The 19,673-nt window shown below is 44.4% G+C and overlaps 1 protein-coding gene across 1 annotated transcript; it reads left to right on the top strand.

Moving 5' to 3' along the window:
- Window positions 1-3,013: 3,013 nt before the first annotated feature.
- Window positions 3,014-18,631, top strand: SDR39U1 (short chain dehydrogenase/reductase family 39U member 1). The gene is made up of 6 exons (XM_066603705.1): window positions 3,014-3,161; window positions 5,636-5,742; window positions 8,546-8,628; window positions 13,953-14,074; window positions 14,161-14,316; window positions 18,088-18,631. The coding sequence occupies exons 1-6, from the start codon at window positions 3,146-3,148 to the stop codon at window positions 18,504-18,506; spliced, it is 903 nt and encodes a 300-aa protein (XP_066459802.1). The 5' UTR covers window positions 3,014-3,145; the 3' UTR covers window positions 18,507-18,631.
- Window positions 18,632-19,673: the final 1,042 nt, after the last annotated feature.

The raw sequence follows: 19,673 nt of genomic DNA, 5'->3' as shown, positions 1-19,673 counted from the left end.
TATAACCTCTCTGAGTATTGTAGTCCACCTATTCCTTTTATTATTTTAGTTGCCTTTGTACCCGCTTGAGCTCTGGTAAGTCCTTCTTGAGTACTGATGCCAAAAACTGCACACAATATTCCATGTGTGGTCTGACCAGTGACTTGCCCAGCATAAAGAAAAAAAAAGGTCTCAAAGAGGATGGATGGACAGATTAGACAGGTTTTCTGTTTGCTTACTTGGATTTACAGGGTTTCTGTCACCAAGTTCATGAACTCCGAGTCACGGAGGTGGCCACGCTGACTTCTCCCTGCCGGCAACATGTAGTGACAGCTCTCTTCCTATACACAAAAGGAGAGAGAGCTGTCAGTCTGCCTGATGCAAGTAGGGTGAAGCCTGTCTCTGTGACTTGGATTTAAGCTCAGAGTCAAACTTTATGAACCTGGTGAGAGAATCCCTTTAAGCTCCTTAGGTTACATTCACATGGGCGAGTGTGATATCGAGCCGAGAAACACAACCAGATATCGCGCTTATCATTATTAGCTTCATGCTAAAACGCCTCGCATCACTTCTGTGAAATTCCAATCCTCCAGCGCTTGTTTCACATGTGTTGGAGGATCGGCAAATCTTTACCATTGATTTCAATAGGGATCATCAGATCCAATGGCGTGCGATGTGTTTGACTTTCCCATTGGGGCCCAAGGGACGAGAAAAAATAGGACATCATGGATTTTTAACCCCTTAGTGACGGCCCTATCGTAAAACTACGTCCTGCTGTTGCAGGACGTGTATGGAGGGAGGTAGCGGCGCTATCTCCCTCCATACAGCGCGGGCATCAGCTGTTTATTACAGCTGACACCCGCGGGCAATAGCTGCGCTCGGCCGTTCGCGGCTATTAACCCTTTAAATGCCGCTGTCAATTCTGACAGCGGCATCTAAATCCCCCGAACGCTGTTCGTGGGTCCCGCACGGCCCCCCTGCGGTGAGATTGGGGAAGCCGTGCAGGTGTCATGGCAGCCGGGGGCCTAATGAATGGCCCCAGGGCTGCCTTAACAGACTGCCTATCAAGCCATCCACACAGGGTGGCTTGATAGACTGCCTGTCAAAAAGCAGTATGACGTAATGCTATAGCAAAAAAATCAATAACGTTTTTTTAATTGTTAAAAAAAAAAGTTATAAAAGTTTAAATCACCCCCCTTTTGCCATATCTATTATTAAAAAATCAAAATCATAAAATAAAAATATGTATTTGATATCGCCGCGTCCGTAAAAGTCCGATCTATCAAAGTAGTGCATTATTTTTCCCACACGGTGAACGTTGTCTGAAAAAAAAAATAAACAACGCCAGAAATACACTTTTTTAGTTACCCTGTCTCCCAGAAAAAACGCAATAAAAAGCGATCAAAAAGTCGTATGTATTCCAAATTGATACTATCGAAAAATACTACAGGACATCCCGCAAAAAATGAGCTCTTGCTCAACTACGTCGACGAAAAAATAAAAAAGGTATTGCGCGCACAAAATGACCGCAGAAAATAATTGAAAAAAATTAAATATCTTAAAAAAAATAAATAAAAGTACTACAGCAAAAAAATACTATACAAGTTTGGTATCGTAGTAATTATACTGAACCATAGAATAAAAATATCAGGTCGTTTTTGTTGCAATTTGTGTGCCGTAGAAACAGGACGCACCGAGAGATGGTTGAATGTCGTTTTTTTTCCATTTCTCTCCGCTTAGAATTTTTAAAAAGTTTTTCAGTAAATTATATGGTACAATAAATAGTGCCATTGAAAAATACAACTCGTCCCGCAAAAAACAAGCCCTCATACAGCGACTTCGATGGATAAATAAAGGAGCTACGATTTTTTAAAAGGGAGTAGGAAAAAACAAAAATGGAAAAAAGCAAAAAAGCTCAGTCACTAAGGGGTTAACCTCACAGCATCACTGTGAGCTACCTACACACGGGCAAGCTCAATATTGTGCTTGTGAATGTGTTTTTACTGCGATGCAAGGCGGCTTTATGTCAAAAACACCGCAATCCTCTGGTGCGGCTTTCACCCGCGTCAGAGGATCGACTAGAATTTCCCGTAGCTTTCAATGGAGAACCTCGCAACGCAGTGCTGTACAAATCGTACGCTGTGCCATGTGTTTTCCGGCCCCATTGAAGACAATGGACGATGCATTCCGAAGGAACGCCCAAAGATAGGCCATGCTACGATTTTTTTCCCACCCAGCGATCCGGGAAAAAAAATGACTTATGCATAAAATCCCATTCAAAAAAGGGGTTCTTATTTCTGCAAGATTTGTACGTCTCGCAGTGCACAAATCTTGCACGATTTTCTTGGCCATGTGAAAGCGGCCTTAGAACTCATGTCCACGGCCATATCAGTTAAACGCTGCTGGTCTCCCCGCAGCATTTTACTGGTATTTGTGAATACCGATTCTGCCGACAGAGACCACGTATGGCTACAAGTGTATTGCGCATGCCTGCATATCACACGCACACGGACATGCACAGTGTGGCTGTTTAAAAAAAAAAAAAAAATGTGTGTCAGAACGTTGCCCATACGCAATGTATTCCATAAGGACAACATTTCATACGCAGCTTATACCAGTATATAGGGCTCACACGTGGTACGCAGACAAATACAGCATGCTGAGATCCATTTCTCGTGTGTATCGTTACGCAAAGTCTACACGCACATGTGCATGGTGATAACATGAGCCCTTAGTTATATTTACCACTGCCATAAAGCAGGGGAGACAGGTAAAATGTGATACAGATTGTTTTACACAGAAGTATACACAAGAGGGCGCGCAAGAGCATCCAGCTTATATAGTGTCCTAACGCTACAGGCGATAGATAGAAAAACATACAGAGCTTACATGCAAATAAACACACGAGGGCGCTTAAGAGCACTACCGGAATGACGTCACTGCGCGTAGACGCTCCTCTTTTTTTCTCTAATGTGTCTCTATGGTTAGTTTGACGATCTGGTACACTCTTATTATAGAGTGAAAGCACAGGGAAAAGACCTCTGTAAACTTGTCCCCAGTTTTGCTCAGTGGCGGCCATTTTGCCGTGGTCATGCTGATAACTATCTGGTACAAGTAGTTGCTTCAGGGACGCCACAGCGGACGGCGGTGTGCCGCGGCTGCAGCTATGAGGGTCCTCATTGGTGAGCTGCAGCCATTCCTCCTGCTAGAGTGGGCTGTTATGTTGTTGCCGGGCAGACTTTAGATGGCTTGCACTATGGGAGGCAGACCAACAACAAATTGCAACTCTGGCACTTTGTAAAGGGTTATCTGGTTACAGAGTCAGGTTTTAAATTAGAGTCAAATGATATAAGAGGAAGGTAGGAGCCCTCCCCTCCTCTGCCCTCCGCAGGAGTCAGGTGACTGCTGCCTGACCAACACCTCCTGGGCGCCATGATGCCATGAGTTTGGACCATTGATGCTGCAGCTTCGGATTGGTAGGTAGCGGTCACCTGACCTCCACCATCAGAGCGGAAGAAGTGTGCGGCTGCAGCGCACCAGGACTGAGGACCGGTAAGTACACGGTTTTATTTATTTTTTATTTTAAGTCATTTGACAGCTATTTTAGAATCTGACTATGTGACTGGACAACCCCTCTAAACCATCCACCGTAGGGGGTAAATAACATAATGGGTGTATTCAGTTTCACATTGTTGGAGTACTCCCAGAGTAACCTGTGACATCATAGTGTGAGTCATGTGACCTGCTGGAGTGCTCATGCTCCAGCTGATGCAGTCATGAACAGCCCGTAGAGGATTTCCTTCACCCCTCATTGTAGCCCACTCAGTTCAGATAACCCAGAGCACACCAGAAATAATAATCACACTGAGGACTGGCTTGATACTTGACAGCTTCATCCTCACAGTTCCTCCTTCCACTTTTCTGCTGCACAACTGTCTGTCCAGTAAACTGCATAAGAGTTTGGCACCCGGTGATCCCATTGTGGGAGCCTCCTTCATATGTCAACCACTTGGATTCTGTGGTTACTATTGATCATAGCATTTAAGGAGTTAAACAGCCCAAAATTAAGAGGTCAGTAGCCAGCTGAGCTCCTGCCCTCCCTGGCACGGGGTTAAATCCGCAACGCCTTAGAAAGATGCGCCGGCAGATTTAGAGCCCATGTGTGGCTGCTGTAGAAAAGAATATTCAAAAGTCCTCAGTTAAGGCGTCCCTTGGTCACGGTCACCCCGGCTTCTGCAGTAGGGTGTAATCAAATGGCTGTGCCCATGTTAGGTCGGCAAACAAACCAGACAGCCGGCAGATGCCGTCCGTGCGCTGTCAGAATGTCCTAAATATCTCCACATTGATTGAGCCAGTCTCGCCGGAGATGCCTTAGCGCCGTAAGCCACCATATATACTTCCCTCCTCGCACTATTAGCCTGCCTAAAAACCCTTGTGACTAGCCTTATTGTCTATTATGGCTCCTCATAAAGCCCATCACAAATGAGGACAGCTCAGAGGTATAAACTGGCCCTTAAAGGCATTGTTCTGGAGGGACAAGAGGCTGGTGGCACACAGCACCCTGTGGCTCCATATTAGTCACCTGTAGGCACTTCGTGTTTTGCAGTTTGGAAACATCCTCCTCTAGTGGTAAATAACTCTAATACCTTGGCCTGTACAACTTAGACGTATGGTGCCAGTGTGTGGCAATGGTTGGGTCTCGCCTTTAAAGAGGTTGTTCAGGATTTGAACTGCTTTCTTCCTAAAACAGTGCCACACTTGTCCCTAGGTTGTATATGGTATTGCAGCTCAGCCATGTTCACTTCAGTGGAGCTGAGCTGCAATACCAGACGGCTCAGGGACCAGTGTGGGGTAGTTTTAGGAATAAATCGGCCATTAAAAAAAATTTTTTTTTTTTTTTTTACTAATTCCGGAGGAACCCTTTTAAGGGTGCTTTCACACGTGGTGGAAAAAATCTGCATGTCTTGCACATTAGCAGCAAATCTACATATAAGATATCAGGCTAAGCCATCAATATCTGATTGTGGGGGTCTGCCACTCCCCCCAGATCAGCTGATTGAAGGGGCTGTGGCGCTTCATTAGTACTTGGAATGGCGTTTTGAGTACAAACTCGCTCAGATGTAAACATTGAAGAGAAGGATCCTGAACGACTGCAATCGGAGATGTTGAAAACGGTGATGAGTTGTTACACGAGGTCTACTGGAAAACTGTGTATGTCTTCATTGTGCAGTGGATACTTTGTTTCCTGAAACTGGAATACTTCTTTGGCTATACATACAGATGATGTATCTTATCAGTGTGTATGAAGTTGCTGAGGCCTCATGGACATCTGGTAGAGGCTTGTACTACTACTGAAAATGGTTTGCCACCAACTGTGGATTATAAGGATGAGTGTGGCAACTGCCCGGGGCTCCAGGGGGTTCCACAGCTATGCTAATTGGCCCTACTAGAATCCACACTACTAAACCTCCAGCTGTGGGGAGAGGAACGGGTTAAACCTCTTACTACACTCAAGGACATTCCTCTCTGCTCATGAGATCTCACAAGTTGTGTCAACAGCCCCGAACCCACGGCCCCTTTAATCCACCACTGTTTGCCATTATTTTATACCTTGTTTATTGATATGCTGGTAAAAAGTTACTCTCTCCTCTCCTAGGAGGCGGCGGTGGCTTTATTGGGCAGTCCTTGTCACAGCTACTGAAAAGCAGAGGTCATCAAGTCACCATCATCTCCCGCCAACCTGGACAGCAGAAGATCACATGGGTAAGAAGTCTGGTGCCTTGTAGATGGGATTTACCGCAGTAGGTAACTTGGTGTTAAAGAAGTTTATCAGAACCAGTTCTAGTAAATGTGCAGCCGAATGTGACCCTCGAGCGGTACTGATGGCCTAATACCGCTGCTGAACCCCTAGGGGCACACTTATTAAGGCGCCAGTCTTAATAAACAGTGCAATAGAGTAATATTTTCAACAGTCTCTTAAATATGAAGTATCTTTTGCTTTGTTGCTGAAGTACTTCATTACCAAAATCTCCATATTTTATGAACATAAATCTTTTCCTCCCTTTGTAATAGGATTTTGTCGGCTTCATTAAGTTTAGCCAGGCCTGCATAGTAGAAATAAGTTTCTTATGATTAAAAGTCTAGCGAAAGTAAGACCTTAAGGCTAACTTAACACGGGTGAGCATGATATGGGGCCATGAATCCTACCCTCGTATCATGCTCCCCACCATGTGAAAGCCCCAAAGTTGCGAGGCGTTTTCATGGGAAACCCGCCTCATATCACGTCGGAGATGAAGGGAATCTGGAGTTTTTCCCATTGTTTTCAATAGGAGACATCGCATGGTGTGATGCTGCCACCAGCCCCATTGAGAACAATGGGCAATGCAGTGTGAGAGCATGCACAAGGTACAACATGCCGCAATTTGTTTCCCGCATCGCAGTGCAATGCAGCGAAACATTGCTCGTGTGTACGACACCATTCAAAAGAATGGGGTTCATATTTGTGCGTCTCGCAACACACAAATCTTGCACATTTTTCTTGGCCGTGTGAAGACGGCCTAACATTGATAAGACTTTCATATGGATCCCCGGTGTATATTGAATAATTGCCCAGAATTTACAGTACTGAAGTAAGAGAGGAAGACTCATTAAATTCATTTACCCCAAACTGACTGACTCTATAATGTTCCAGGATCTCACCATTATATTGCGACTGTAAAGATAATCTTGCAAACGATTGAAAGTTTTAGCGATCTTTTTGCTTAAAGTGTTAAGGGCCACTAATGTCCATTAACACTTTATCATCTTCATTTGCATGTAAAAGATTCACTGGGAGCTGTTTGCAGAGCCCTGCATGGGATTAAACACACGCTGGGCTCTGCACACAGCTTCATTGTTCACATCAGGGCTGCCGGCAGAATACAATGTACTCTCCGACTCCCATAAAGAGCACAGCATGCAGTCTGTTGAGAGAGAACGATGGATTTTAAGTTCACCTTTAGGGCTGACACCCACTGGCGATATTTTCTTTCTTGCACTGTGAGAGCACGTGAAAACTCTCGCCTCGCAGCACAAGAAAGACCCGGATATCGCCAGCCTTTTCAATGGGGCCAGCAGCGCTAGCCCCATTGAAAAGATATGGAGAATACCGCAGACTTCTGTAACAGCTGTGGCAGGAGTTTCATTCTTTTTCCGCGGGGATGAAGGAATCCTCTGTCACAGCTGTGGCAGAAGTGCAGCATGCTATCCCATTGCTTTTAATTGGCTAAGCGCTCAGCCAATAGCAGCTAGTGCTTAGCTTATTGGCTGAGCGCTCAGCCAATTACAGATAGTGCTTAGCTATTCATTCATGAATAGCTTAAGATAGTGCTATTCATGAATGAATAGCTAAGCACTAGCTGCTATTGGCTGAGCGTTAAGTTAATCAGCACAGCCCTTTCAGGAGGCGGGGATTTTTAAATCCCCGCCTGCTGAAAGTGCTGGACAGCAGTGCCAGGGAGCCAGCCGGAGGACGCGGCGGAGTACTTTTTATAAAAAAAATTTTTTTACCATTTTTTTTTATTGATGCTTTTCAGGGAAGGGCTTATATTTCAAGCCCTTCCCCAAAAATCATACTGCGGGGTTTGCTACAAACCACTGCTTTCAATGGGACCGGCAGCAGCGCCGATCCTATTGCAAGCAATGGGATAGCATGCTGCACTTCTGCCACAGCTGTGACAGCTGTAGCAGAAATCCGCGGTATTCTCCATATCTTTTCAATGGGGCTAGAGCTGCTGCCACTTGCCCCATTGAAAAGACTGGTGATATCCCGGCGTGATCCCGGTTTTTTTCTCGCACTGCGCTGCGAGAGTTTTCACTTACTCTCGCAGCGCAGTGGAGAAAAAACGCCAGTGGGTTCCTGCCCTTAAAATCCTCATTCATACGAAAAGTGCAATATGGCAGTGTTTACACGTAACAATTATCGCTCATTTTTGATCGTTTAAATGAATTTTGAGCGATTAATTGTTACATCTAAATGGGCCTTTAGTCTTGACATTTTGAGGCATTTTAATTTCTTACACCTATTTTTGTGGGGAGGGAAGGGGAATAGTTTCATCCCATTGCCTCCAGTTCTTCTTGATATGTTCTATTGATATAAAATTTTTATTGTGGGAAACTGCTGATTCCATGGCATTGGTTGTATGTGTACATATATACCAGTAAAAAAGTATATTTCTGGAAACTTCTGATTTGTTAACAAAGCTAGTCAAACAACTATAAATGTAATGAGCCAACATTGTGTATTAGAAGAATAAAAGGCTTCAATTTGGTCCGTATTATGTTTTTGGTTTTTTTTGCACGTCAGAAACATAATTAATATGTGCTCAAAATAAGCACTAAAGCCCAAATACGCAGTAACTATCAGCAGTTTCGGACTGTGAAAAGGCTGCGTTTTTTACAGACCAGAACGGCATCCACCTGTGTGAGCTCGGAGAGAACATGTTTTTACTAGTAGAGTATTGAACGGAAGGAAATACCATGAATTCTAAAATGCGTTTAAAAATTTTCCTACTTTTTGGTCTGATAGGCAGATGTTTCCACGAAGGGTTTGCCACCATGTGATGCAGTTGTAAACCTCGCAGGAGAGAATGTACTGAACCCACTGAAAAGGTGAGACCTGGTATTGCTGCAAGAGGCAAGACTTATGGCCCATTTACACGGAGCGATGATCACTCAAAAATCGCTAAAAAGCGATCTTTTGAGCGATAATTGTCGCATCTAAACGCACGGCCATCGTGCACTTTTCGTGCACTGCTAGCTGATCGTTAAATTCAAGGCAGCCTAAAAATCGTTGTGCGGTCTTATCAGGACCGCATGCTGAGATCTCTGCGGGTAGTGCTGATGGCACTGTTTTTAGCTATTTAACCCGTCGAAGAACAAAGAAGCTGAAAGCAGATAGGATGCAAAATGATTACTCAAAGCTGTCACTCAAACTGTAGTTTGAACGATTTTTGAGCGATCATCACTCAGTGTAAATGGGCCTTTAAAGGCCCATTTATACGCAAAGATAATCTTTCAAGCGATTGCAAGATTGCAAGTTTTAGCAATCTTTTTGCATAAAGTGTTAATGGGCACTTTATCTTCATTTGCATGTAAATGAGCCTCCAGGAGCTGTTTGAAGAGTCCAGCTGCCAACAATTAACAGTGTAATCAGCTTGCTCCCTGCGGAGAACACAGCCTATGGTCCACTGTAGATAAATGCCAACTGCTTTGTCTCCAGTCGCTGAAAGATGGATTTTAAGTTCATTTTTTGTTCGAACGATTATTTTAAGTTGAACTATGGCAGTGTTTACATAACGATTATCGTTCAAATTTGGTTGTTTGAGCAATAATCGTTAGGTTTAGCAATAATAATTTATTCAAATTAAGTGTTAATAAAGCATAGTGGTGAATAATTGTCTTTTATAATTGATATCTATATACAAAGAATAATTTCTATATACAAATTATAAAGATTGCAAGTTACATTACATTATTAGCTTAAAGGGGTTGTCCCGCGGCAGCAAGTGGGTCTATACACTTCTGTATGGCCATATTAATGCACTTTGTAATGTACATTGTGCATTAATTATGAGCCATACAGAAGTTATAAGAAGTTTTTCACTTACCTGCTCCGTTGCTAGCGTCCTCGTTTCCATGGAGCCGACTAATTTTCGCCGTCTAATGGCCAAATTAGCCTCGCTTGCGCAGTCCAGGTCTTCTTCTTTTCTCAATGGGGCCGCTCGTGCAGGATGCCGGCTCCGTGTAGCTCCGCCCCGTCACGTGCCGATTCCAGCCAATCAGGAGGCTGGAATCTGCAATGGACCGCGCAGAAGCCCTGCGGTCCACCGAGAGAGGAGATCTTTTTTAACCCCTGCATCGGGGTTGTCTCGCGCCGAACGGGGGGGGGGGGGGGGGTTTGAAAAAAAAAAAAACCCCGTTTCGGCGCGGGACAACCCCTTTAAGGCTCATTTGCACGCAAAGATAATCTTTCAAATAGAGATCATTTTGCATAAAGTGCTAATGGGCACTAATGTCCATTAGCACTTTATTAGCTTCATTTGCATGTAAACGAGCCTCCAGGATCTGCTTGCAGAACACAGCAGGTGATTTGAGCTCTGTAATTGGCTCCATTGTTCACTCATGGGCTGTCAGCTGAATACAATGTAATTCAGCTGCTTCAGTGCAGAACACAGTGTATAGTCTGTGTTATCTCTCTCCAGCTGAACAATGGATTTTAAGATCACCTAAAAACCATCATTCAGTTGAAGAGTAAAAGACAGAAGCATTTATACACAACGATTATCGCTCAAAAGCCATCCTTTGAACGAATTTTGAGCGATAATCATTGCGTGTAAATGGGTCTTAAGAGGTTCTTACATGTTATCAGTGACATGAAGTGGACTCATGTAAACTAGCAATCGGGGAAGCCAAAACAGTGCTAAAATGATCTTCTCCAGTAGACCAACAGGCATGACACCTCTTCATCCTGTGAGCAAAGGTCCCCTCGCTTTTTTTTTCGATTGACTGTAATAAATTCTCCTTCGGTCGTAAAACAGAAACCTACATTACTGCGACGCAGCGCAGTTTGCATTCAGTCTAATAAATAACCACTGGTACATACACGCACACTATGTAGTGTTTTGTGTGACCTACAGGGAAGGCACTTTTCATTATAGAGTAGTCTCTGAGCAGTGGCTGTGGGCACTCCTGGAATGTCCTGCAGTGGGTCCTTTGCTCTGATGACCCTGTGAACGGTTTTCGGTTTCCACAGGTCCGGCTTGAGCCCTCCAGCTGGTATTTCCTTAACGCCCATTTACACAGGACGATTGTCGGGCAAACAATGCCCGACACTTGTCCCTATGTCTCCGTGCTCCAGTGCTCCTGCACGGCAGCTAGCAGAGCAGGCTGGTTTAGGGAGCGGCCAGCAGGGGGGCGAGACAGTGCAGCAGATTTCTCTCCTCTCGCTCCCCCGCCCCCCTCCACTTACATAACACAGCGGCCATTCACTACTGAACGATGGTTGTTTAAACTGCACGATGAGCTGATCGTCCATAGTTTATGCAGCATGAAAGATCAGCGATGAATCTCATTTTAACCCTTTCCAATCCAATTTTGGATTCAGTGTTTCTTAAAAGGCTTTTCTTTTTGCTGTTATACAACGGTGCCATCTGCTGGCCAAACCCAGTATGTGTACGTCAGAGAGGTTTCGACAGCAGAGTGGCTGGCAATAGACAGTAAGAATACCCTGTCGGACGTTAGAGCTGTGAAAGCTTCAATCAGAATGTAGGTAGATGTCAGACAGAGGATTGGAAAGGGTTGAACAGCCGCCGTTCAGTAGTGAACGGCCGGATGCTGTGTTATGTGAATGGAGGGGGGCGAGGGAGCGAGAGGAGAGAAATCTCCTGCACTGCGCTGCCCCCCTGCTGGCCGCTCCGTGAGCGAGACAGCTCTGCTAGCTCCCACGGGAGCCCGGAGACACAGGGACGAGTGTCGCGCATCGTTTGCCAGACATTCGTCCTGTGTAAATGGGCCTTTACAAACTTGAAATGTCCTGATTATTACAAGGGTCCCCTCACTTCTAGGTGTTCGACAGATATGACACATCCTCATTCCGTCTCTAAAGCTTCCCAAACTTCCATACTTTCAGAGCCTTCAAGGCTTCCAATTTGACTTGTTAAAATAGGAGCTTTTATGCTATTCTAATACAGATGACCCCATGTCTCTATTCCAAAATCTTCTAAACAGAAAGGTGCAGCACATCTGTTTGAAGTGCAAATCAAATGTTGACTCCTCTTTGTCTGTATGCAAACTTAATTACACCTAGTCCTAGTTATCCTCTCAAAAGCCCATCATGTTGGCTTTGTGTCCGAGTGAATCGAATCTGCACCTCATTCTCTTGATAAGCACATTTGATCGGCCTAGACACAAACCTATTTACTGGGTTCTCCATCCAGAACAATGATGGTTTACAAGTCATGTCTGAAATCTTCCATACTCAGTATATTCAGTATTTTTCTGACAGACCTACATCGGGAATATCTTTTTGCCATTGTTTGCTCAAAATGTTATCTGATTCCATATGTGAATTTGCGCGATAATCGTTGAGTGTAAATGGGCCTTAAGAGGTTCTTACATGTTATCAGTGACATGAAGTGGACTCATGTAAACTAGCAATCGGAGAAGCCAAAAGAGTGCTAAAATGACCTTCTCCAGTAGACCAACAGGCATGACACGTCTTCATCCCGTCATCAAAAGCCCCCTCACTTATTTTTCGATTTCAATGAGACTTTATTACAGTCCGTTGAAAAACGGAAACCTACATTATACTGCGACGCAGGGGGGGGGGGGGGGGGAACGACACACATGGGGGTTGGGGGGGGGGGACTGATGGGGATGGAGTACTACACCAGTGTGGTGCTCCCTTATAATCAGGATTAGAGAGGGTCACAGAGGTCAGATCACCACCTTTAAGGCTCACTCCCACAGTCGTATGTTACCCACATTTTCTATGTGCATGATTCGCAGTGCTAAAAGCCGTTGACGTTTCACACGTGAGTAGGGCAGCATCTCCCATTTTGGCGCGTATTATGTGCCAATATAGGCTATGAAGATTTAACTTGTGCAACAAATACGCATGTACATGCTTAGTGCATGAAACACATGAGCGTGGTAAGTGGTACACATACGCCTGTGAGTCCTAAGTCTTGTACCGTAACTTAACAGTACAAGCTGGGTGTTCCCCATTCACTAGCATCTGACTGGTCTTAAGTCAAGTGTGTTAGTGCTTCCCAAGCTGGATCATCACTTGTTTACCCCCCCTTTTATGGTATTATAGCTCCCCCAGTACCCAAGACCACAACAAAACAAAACGGGAAGCAATACTTGAGCACTTCGTGTTTTCACATCCTCCTTTATAATGTCCCTGTGTGTTCACTGATGTACAAGTATAATAGATGGAACGTCCTGTCTCCTATGCCCTACACTCTCTTGGAACCGCACCGTGTGGCAACGTGTATTCTCATCATACGAGTAGTCTGGAATATTACATACTGTGCTGTTAGGTCATCCAATTGTTACTTTACTAAATTGTTTAGTAAACAAAAAATGTATAATTTCCCTTTTTAGGCCGGTTTCATCCAAACATAATTCAGGCTCATTTAGGGACAAGGGTCCTGGCTCAGCCGCTGGTCTACTGACCCAAACACGGAGCATCATGGATTTCTATGATGATGTGAGTTGGGTCAGTAGAACCGTGGTCGAGCTGAGACACTTGTCTGTGTTAGGGGTGCATAAATATGCCCAACTGGCCTTGTAAAGCATTCTTGCTTTCTCTATTACCTCCATAATGGGCTGTGGTATTCTAGCTTAAATACTGTTGTAACAAGAGAGTTGGAGTCTAAGATGTCAGCACATGAAGATTTATATGATTGGGTTCTGGAGAAATTGGGTTTTTATTTCCTCCCTTTTCCTTACACCCATAACAGCACCTATGAGTGATCCCGTCTCCCTCCAGTGGTTGGCCAGCGATTTATATATGCATTTTCCAGTGGGGTTTTGGAATCCACCACAGTATCACTGACCGCTGTTCTGAAGAATTTAGTTCTGCAACCTGTCCCCTCCAGGCTGTGTATTCTGCATCTTTGTCCCTATTTTCATTTTTCCCCTCTATATTGCTATTTTTTTTAATTGGGCAAACACTGATCGGTATTCTAGTAAAAATTAAAATATATGGAGGCAAATACTGATGAAATACAGTTGTGATGTCATCTGAACACGCCTGTAATATGGATTTGTATTTATGACATGTTGCCACACGCTTACCTGAAAGTGTCCTTAAAAGAAAAACCCAGTTTGTTACCCATACCATCCAATCACAGAGCAGCTTTCATTTTCGAGAGCCGACTATAAAATAATTGCATGTGGAAGAATAAAGTCCTTGTCTTCTGTGCTAGATGGACCGAGCAGTTCAAACAGGAGGTGATTTCCAGCAGGACTGACACTACGCGTACTATTGCTCAAGCTATTAGCCGGTCTCCAAACCCTCCGCACACTTGGGTGGTGCTCACCGGAGTGGGTAAGCTCAGATAAGGTTGTAACAGTTTCCCATCTGATGCCCATCCTCCTCACTCACTTCCTATTTGTCATTTTGCCCCTCTGAAGCATATTATCCACCCAGTGGGACACAGCAGTATTCTGAGGATAGCCCTGGTGGCAGTGGTGACTTTTTGTCCACCCTTGTGAAAAAGTGGGAGGATGCAGCAGAGCTGCCGGATACGGAGAGCAGACCCCTCGCCCAGCTGGTAAAAGTGCGAACCGGTAAGACCAATATGTAAACAGAACTTTCTCTAAAATGAAATCCTATTATTTTTAACCCCTTTGTGACTGAAACTTGCTTTTACTGACTTAAAGGGGTTGTCTCGCGAAAGCAAGTGGGGTTAAGCACTTCTGTATGGCCATATTAATGCACTTTGTAATATACATCGTGCATTAAATATGAGCCATACAGAAGTTATTCACTTACCCACTCCGTTGCTGGCGTCTCCATGGCTCCCTCTAATCGTCCGATTAGACGCGCTTGCACAGAAGGGTCTTCTCCCTTCTGGTAGGTCCGGGCACGAGCGGCGTTCTGGCTCCGCCCCTTCTACGCGTCATCGTGTAGCTCCGCCCCGTCACGTGTGCCGATCAGCCAATTAGGTGGCTGTAATCGGCAGTGGAACGCAAGACTTCCACGGTGCACCATGGGAGAAGACTGCGGTGCATTCCTGGGAAAGGACCGGCGGCCATCTTTGGAAGAAGTTTTCTAAGTTGCTGAAACGCTAGAATGGTGAGTAGAAACCTTCTTTAAACCTTCTTTACACGTGTACATTGTAATGTTTGATTTAGAAGGGGGACTGGGCAGAAAAAAAAATGTCACTTTTGCCTCGGGACAACCCCTTTAACTAATAGGCTTTATACCCACACGTGCATTTTTTTTAAGGCGGTAACTTGGTTGACTAACAGCGAGAGACCTCAGATTCTGGAAGTTTAACTCCTTACATGCCATAATGAAGAGCAACTTCAACGTGCAAGCAGGTGACAGGGAAAGGGGGGCTCTTTCTGTGATCTGTCGACACCCTGAAATATGATCACAGGGTATTAATGGGTTCCCATGACAGCTAGAAGACTGACAAAGGTCTTCATGTCTGCCATATAACTCAGCCTATTAAGCACCACCGCCCAAGGAGCCTAATGGGCTTAGTAAAATGCACTACATAAGTAAAGGCCCATTTACACAGAGCGATGATCGCTAAAAAAATTGCTAAAAGGCGAACGTTTTAGCGATAATCGTTGTGTCTAAATGTGCGCCCATTGTGCACGTTTTGTGCACTGCTAGCTGATCGTTAAATTCAGTCCAACCTAAAAATCGTCCTTCACTTTTATCAGCAGTTCTCCACGGGGAGTGCTGATAGCATTGTTTCCCGCTGGAGAACAAAGGATCTGAAAGCAGATAAGAGCCCTCGTGCTATTAACTGCTTTCGGCTAATGCTTCATTTGCACACTAAATTGCTCTTAAATAGCTGAGTAGCTAATTAATAGTTTATGCAAAATGATCGCTTAAAGGGGTTGTCCCGCGGCAGCAAGTGGGTCTATACACTTCTGTATGGCCATATTAATGCACTTTGTAATGTACATTGTGCATTAATTATGAGCCATACAGAAGTTATAAAAAGTTTTTCACTTACCTGCTCCGTTGCTAGCGTCCTCGTTCCCATGGAGCCGACTAATTTTCGCCGTCTAATGGCCAAATTAGCCGCGCTTGCGCAGTCCCGGTCTTCTTTTTTCAATGGGGCTGCTCATGCTGGATGCCGACTCCGTGTAGCTCCGCCCCGTCACGTGCCGATTCCAGCCAATCAGGAGGCTGGAATCGGCAATGGACCGCACAGAAGCCCTGCGGTCCACTGAGTGAGAAGATCCCCGCGGCCATCTTCATCAGGTAAGTAAGAAGTCACCGGAGCGCGGGGATTAAGGTAAGCACTCTCCGGTGATCTTTTTTAACCCCTGCATCGGGGTTGTCTCGCGCCGAACGGGGGGGGGGGGGGTTGAAAAAAAAAAAAAAAACCCTGTTTCGGCGCGGGACAACCCCTTTAAAGCTGTCACTCAAACTGTCCTTTGAGCAATCTTTGTGCAACCATCAGGCCATGTAATTGGGCCTTAATGCAGTGTACTAACTATTGCATCTTCAGGGACTAAAAAAATTAAACAAAATTTAATTGGAAGAAAAAAATCAAATAAAAATACTCTTCCCCCTGACACCTATTTTAAATGGACAAAATATAAAAGAAAATTGAAAAATCAGCTTAGTAGAAATTACTGTGTTAGTATTGACCCAGAGAATGAAAATATTTTGCTATTTAGCTCTTATGATGAATGCTGTAAAAATGTTAAAAAAAGTCAAAATTTGCTATTATTCCTTTGTTCACCTCCCAACAAACATAACAGAAAGCAATTCAAAAGTCACATGTACCTCCAAAACGATACCAATAAAAACTACAAGTCTCCATGCAAAAAACAAGACCTCACAGAGCTCAAAGACCTCAAATAACGCTATGCGTCTTAGAATGTGGCGATGCAGATTCACTTGTTTCTCTTTAAAATGTGGTGTTTTTTTTCTTGTGCAAAAGTAGTAAAAAAAAAATCTATATAAACTTGGTATTGCAGTAATCGTTCGGATCCAGATACAAAATTTGTCATGTTAATTTTTACTGAATGTTGAATGCTTTAAAAACAGTGGTGGCATTTCCAGACAATTTTTCCACTGCCTATGACCCCTGCTGCTCTCAAAAAATAAATAAAAGTAATATAATGCATTTTATGTATCGCAGAGTGGTGCTATTAAAATACGCAACTCGTCCCCCCCCCCAAAAAAAGTCCTCCTACAACTATGTCAACAAGTTATGGCTTTTGCAATGCAACTATTAAAATCGTTTGGTCTTTATGGCACAAAACAGGCTGGTTACAAAGGGGTTAAAGTATGGCGCTCTGCTGGATTAAAGGGTTAGAGGGTTCTCCAGACATGAAAAAATCTAAAAACCCCTGAAAATGTTATACAACATAGAGATCCAAAAAGAACCAGCTGATGCGCTCACCAAAGATGATGGGCAATGCAAAGTATCCAAAACCAGGTCAGGAAAGGGTATTTCTTTATCATATCCCTAGGAACGCGTTTCGGAACATGTTGCTTCTTTCACAACCATAGACATGTTCCGGATACTTGACATTGCCTATCCTCTTTGGGGAGCGCATCAACTGGTGGTTCTTGGATTTTTTATTGTCCTTTTGTGGTCCTGAACACTACTAGACTTCCCAGTCGGCGCAGCGAACCCTGTTGGCGGTACATCTTGTGGCTATATTGGGGTTGTGCTCTTAGCACAACATCATAAGGTGAGCAATTTTTACTTTTCTTTTGATTTCAAAACCTACTCTCCAAGGAGGAGCTCTGCTTTTAGATATTTGATAAAACCTGGAGAGAAATGCTACTGGCCTGCTCTCTGCTCCAGCGCACCTCCCAGTCTTTGTTTACAAGCGTGTCGCGTGTCACCACCTCAGCCAATCAGTTGGCTTAGCAATCGTGTGCACTACTACTGGTATTGCCACTTAACAATGTGAACCATGATGCCAGGAGTTTGGCATTTGACTGCTAAGGCCAGTGATTGGCTGCAATTGTCACAAGGAGTACGGAATGTCATTGCTGCCAGCTTCTAAATAGAGACTGGCGAAGGACTACTGGAACTTCAGTGCTGGATCACCGGGGCAGCATGATGTTTTCAGGGGTTTTTTGATTTTTTTCACATAACATTTTAACAACTGTACAAGTCTTTGTTTTAAGTGAAGCTACAGGTGGTCTAGAGCAGCCATAATAGAGTCGGTTCTGGATACCTTTTAAACAGTATAACTAAGGTGGATTTTAGTTTGTTCCCACTCGGTTGAGAAGTTCCAGGCACATTGTAGTTGATGATCTGAAATTAGAATTGCATGGACTGCTTCTTCTGAAGTTCTACCTTCACATTGATGTGTAACATAATTCTTTAAACCTTTTCTGTCTACTAGGTGTAGTTTTGGGTCCACATGGTGGCCCTCTTAATAAAATGCTATGGCCCTTCCGATTGTGTCTTGGGGGTATAATTGGTTCTGGGAAGCAGCCATTTCCTTGGATTCACATCGAAGACCTCTGCAGACTGTTATGCCATACTATGGAGCAAGAAGGAAAAGTTGGAGGTATCCTGAATGCAGTGTCGCCCTCTTCACTTAACGATACTAATGCTGACTTCACAAGGGCACTAAGCAGGGCACTGGGGCGTCCGGCTTTTTTAGTTACTCCAAGCTTTGCCATCAGATTGCTGTTTGGGAATGACAGAGCGCCAATGCTTCTCGAGGGTCCGCGAGTAGTCCCACATAGGACTTTGCAAACTGGATTCTCCTTTTTGTATCCAGACCTTGACTCTGCACTTGCCCAACTTTTGAGCTAAAAATTGACAACAAAAAAATACTTTTCATTGTGTTGGCGTCTCACATCTTTAACAAGTCTCAGTGAGAGAGAAAATGTAATTTACAATATTTTATTAAACAGAAGGCAATTATGAATTGATGTGATTGAATTTATTATGGGTAGCATCAACTGAGAACATAGAGCCTCATGGAGAACATGTACCAGCGTTTCATTTATGAACATCACTGAAATAATGAAACATAGACTTCAACATGTTAAAGGGGTTGTCCCGCGCCGAAACGTTTTTTTTTTTTTTTTTTTTTAACCCCCCCCCCCCCCCCCCTTCCCCGTTCGGCGCGAGACAACCCCGATGCAGGGGTTAAAAAAACAAACAGCAGAGCACTTACCTGAATTCCGGCGGTCCGGCGTCTTCATACTCACCTGCTGAAGATGGCCGCCGGGGTCTGCTCCCTCCGTGGACCGCAGCTCTTCTGTGCGGTCCATTGCCGATTCCAGCCTCCTGATTGGCTGGAATCGGCACGTGACGGGGCGGAGCTACACGGAGGCGGCATCCTGCACGAGCGATCCCATTCATAAAAGAAGACCCGGACTGCGCAAGCGCGGCTAATTTGGCCATCAGAGGCCGAAAATTAGTCGGCACCATGGAGACGAGGACGCCAGCAACGGAGCAGGTAAGTATAAAACTTTTGATAACTTCTGTATGGCTCATAATTAATGCACAATGTACATTACAAAGTGCATTAATATGGCCATACAGAAGTGTATAGACCCACTTGCTGCCGCGGGACAACCCCTTTAAGTTTTCAACAAGACTACTTCTTTTCAGCCAGCATTGATTTATGAGGTCCAATGGGTATTAAATGGTCACTAACTTTTCGAACAATCTGTACTTCTTTGATTGCCAGTGTGAAAACTAGCAAAGTTGCTATTTATCTAGAAGGATTAATTTATACTGAAAAAAATCCCTTTTAAAATGTTGGCTACTAGGGGCAGGTGCGTAGCTATAGGGGATGCGGTTGCACCCGGACCCAGGAGGCTTAGGGGGCCCATAAGGCATCTCTTCTCCATATAGGGAGCCCAGTACTAGGAATTATAGTTGGGGGGCCCTTTTACAGGTTTTGCATTGGGGCCCAGAAGCTTCAAATTACGCCTCTGACTGGGGGGATCTCCCTTCCTACTACCTTAC

This window comes from Eleutherodactylus coqui, chromosome 5 (genome assembly GCF_035609145.1).
Source record: "Eleutherodactylus coqui strain aEleCoq1 chromosome 5, aEleCoq1.hap1, whole genome shotgun sequence".
NCBI classification, from domain to species: Eukaryota; Metazoa; Chordata; class Amphibia; order Anura; family Eleutherodactylidae; genus Eleutherodactylus; species Eleutherodactylus coqui.
The sequence above is the reverse complement of the archived record's forward strand: the minus strand, read 5'-3'. Positions and strand labels throughout refer to the sequence as shown.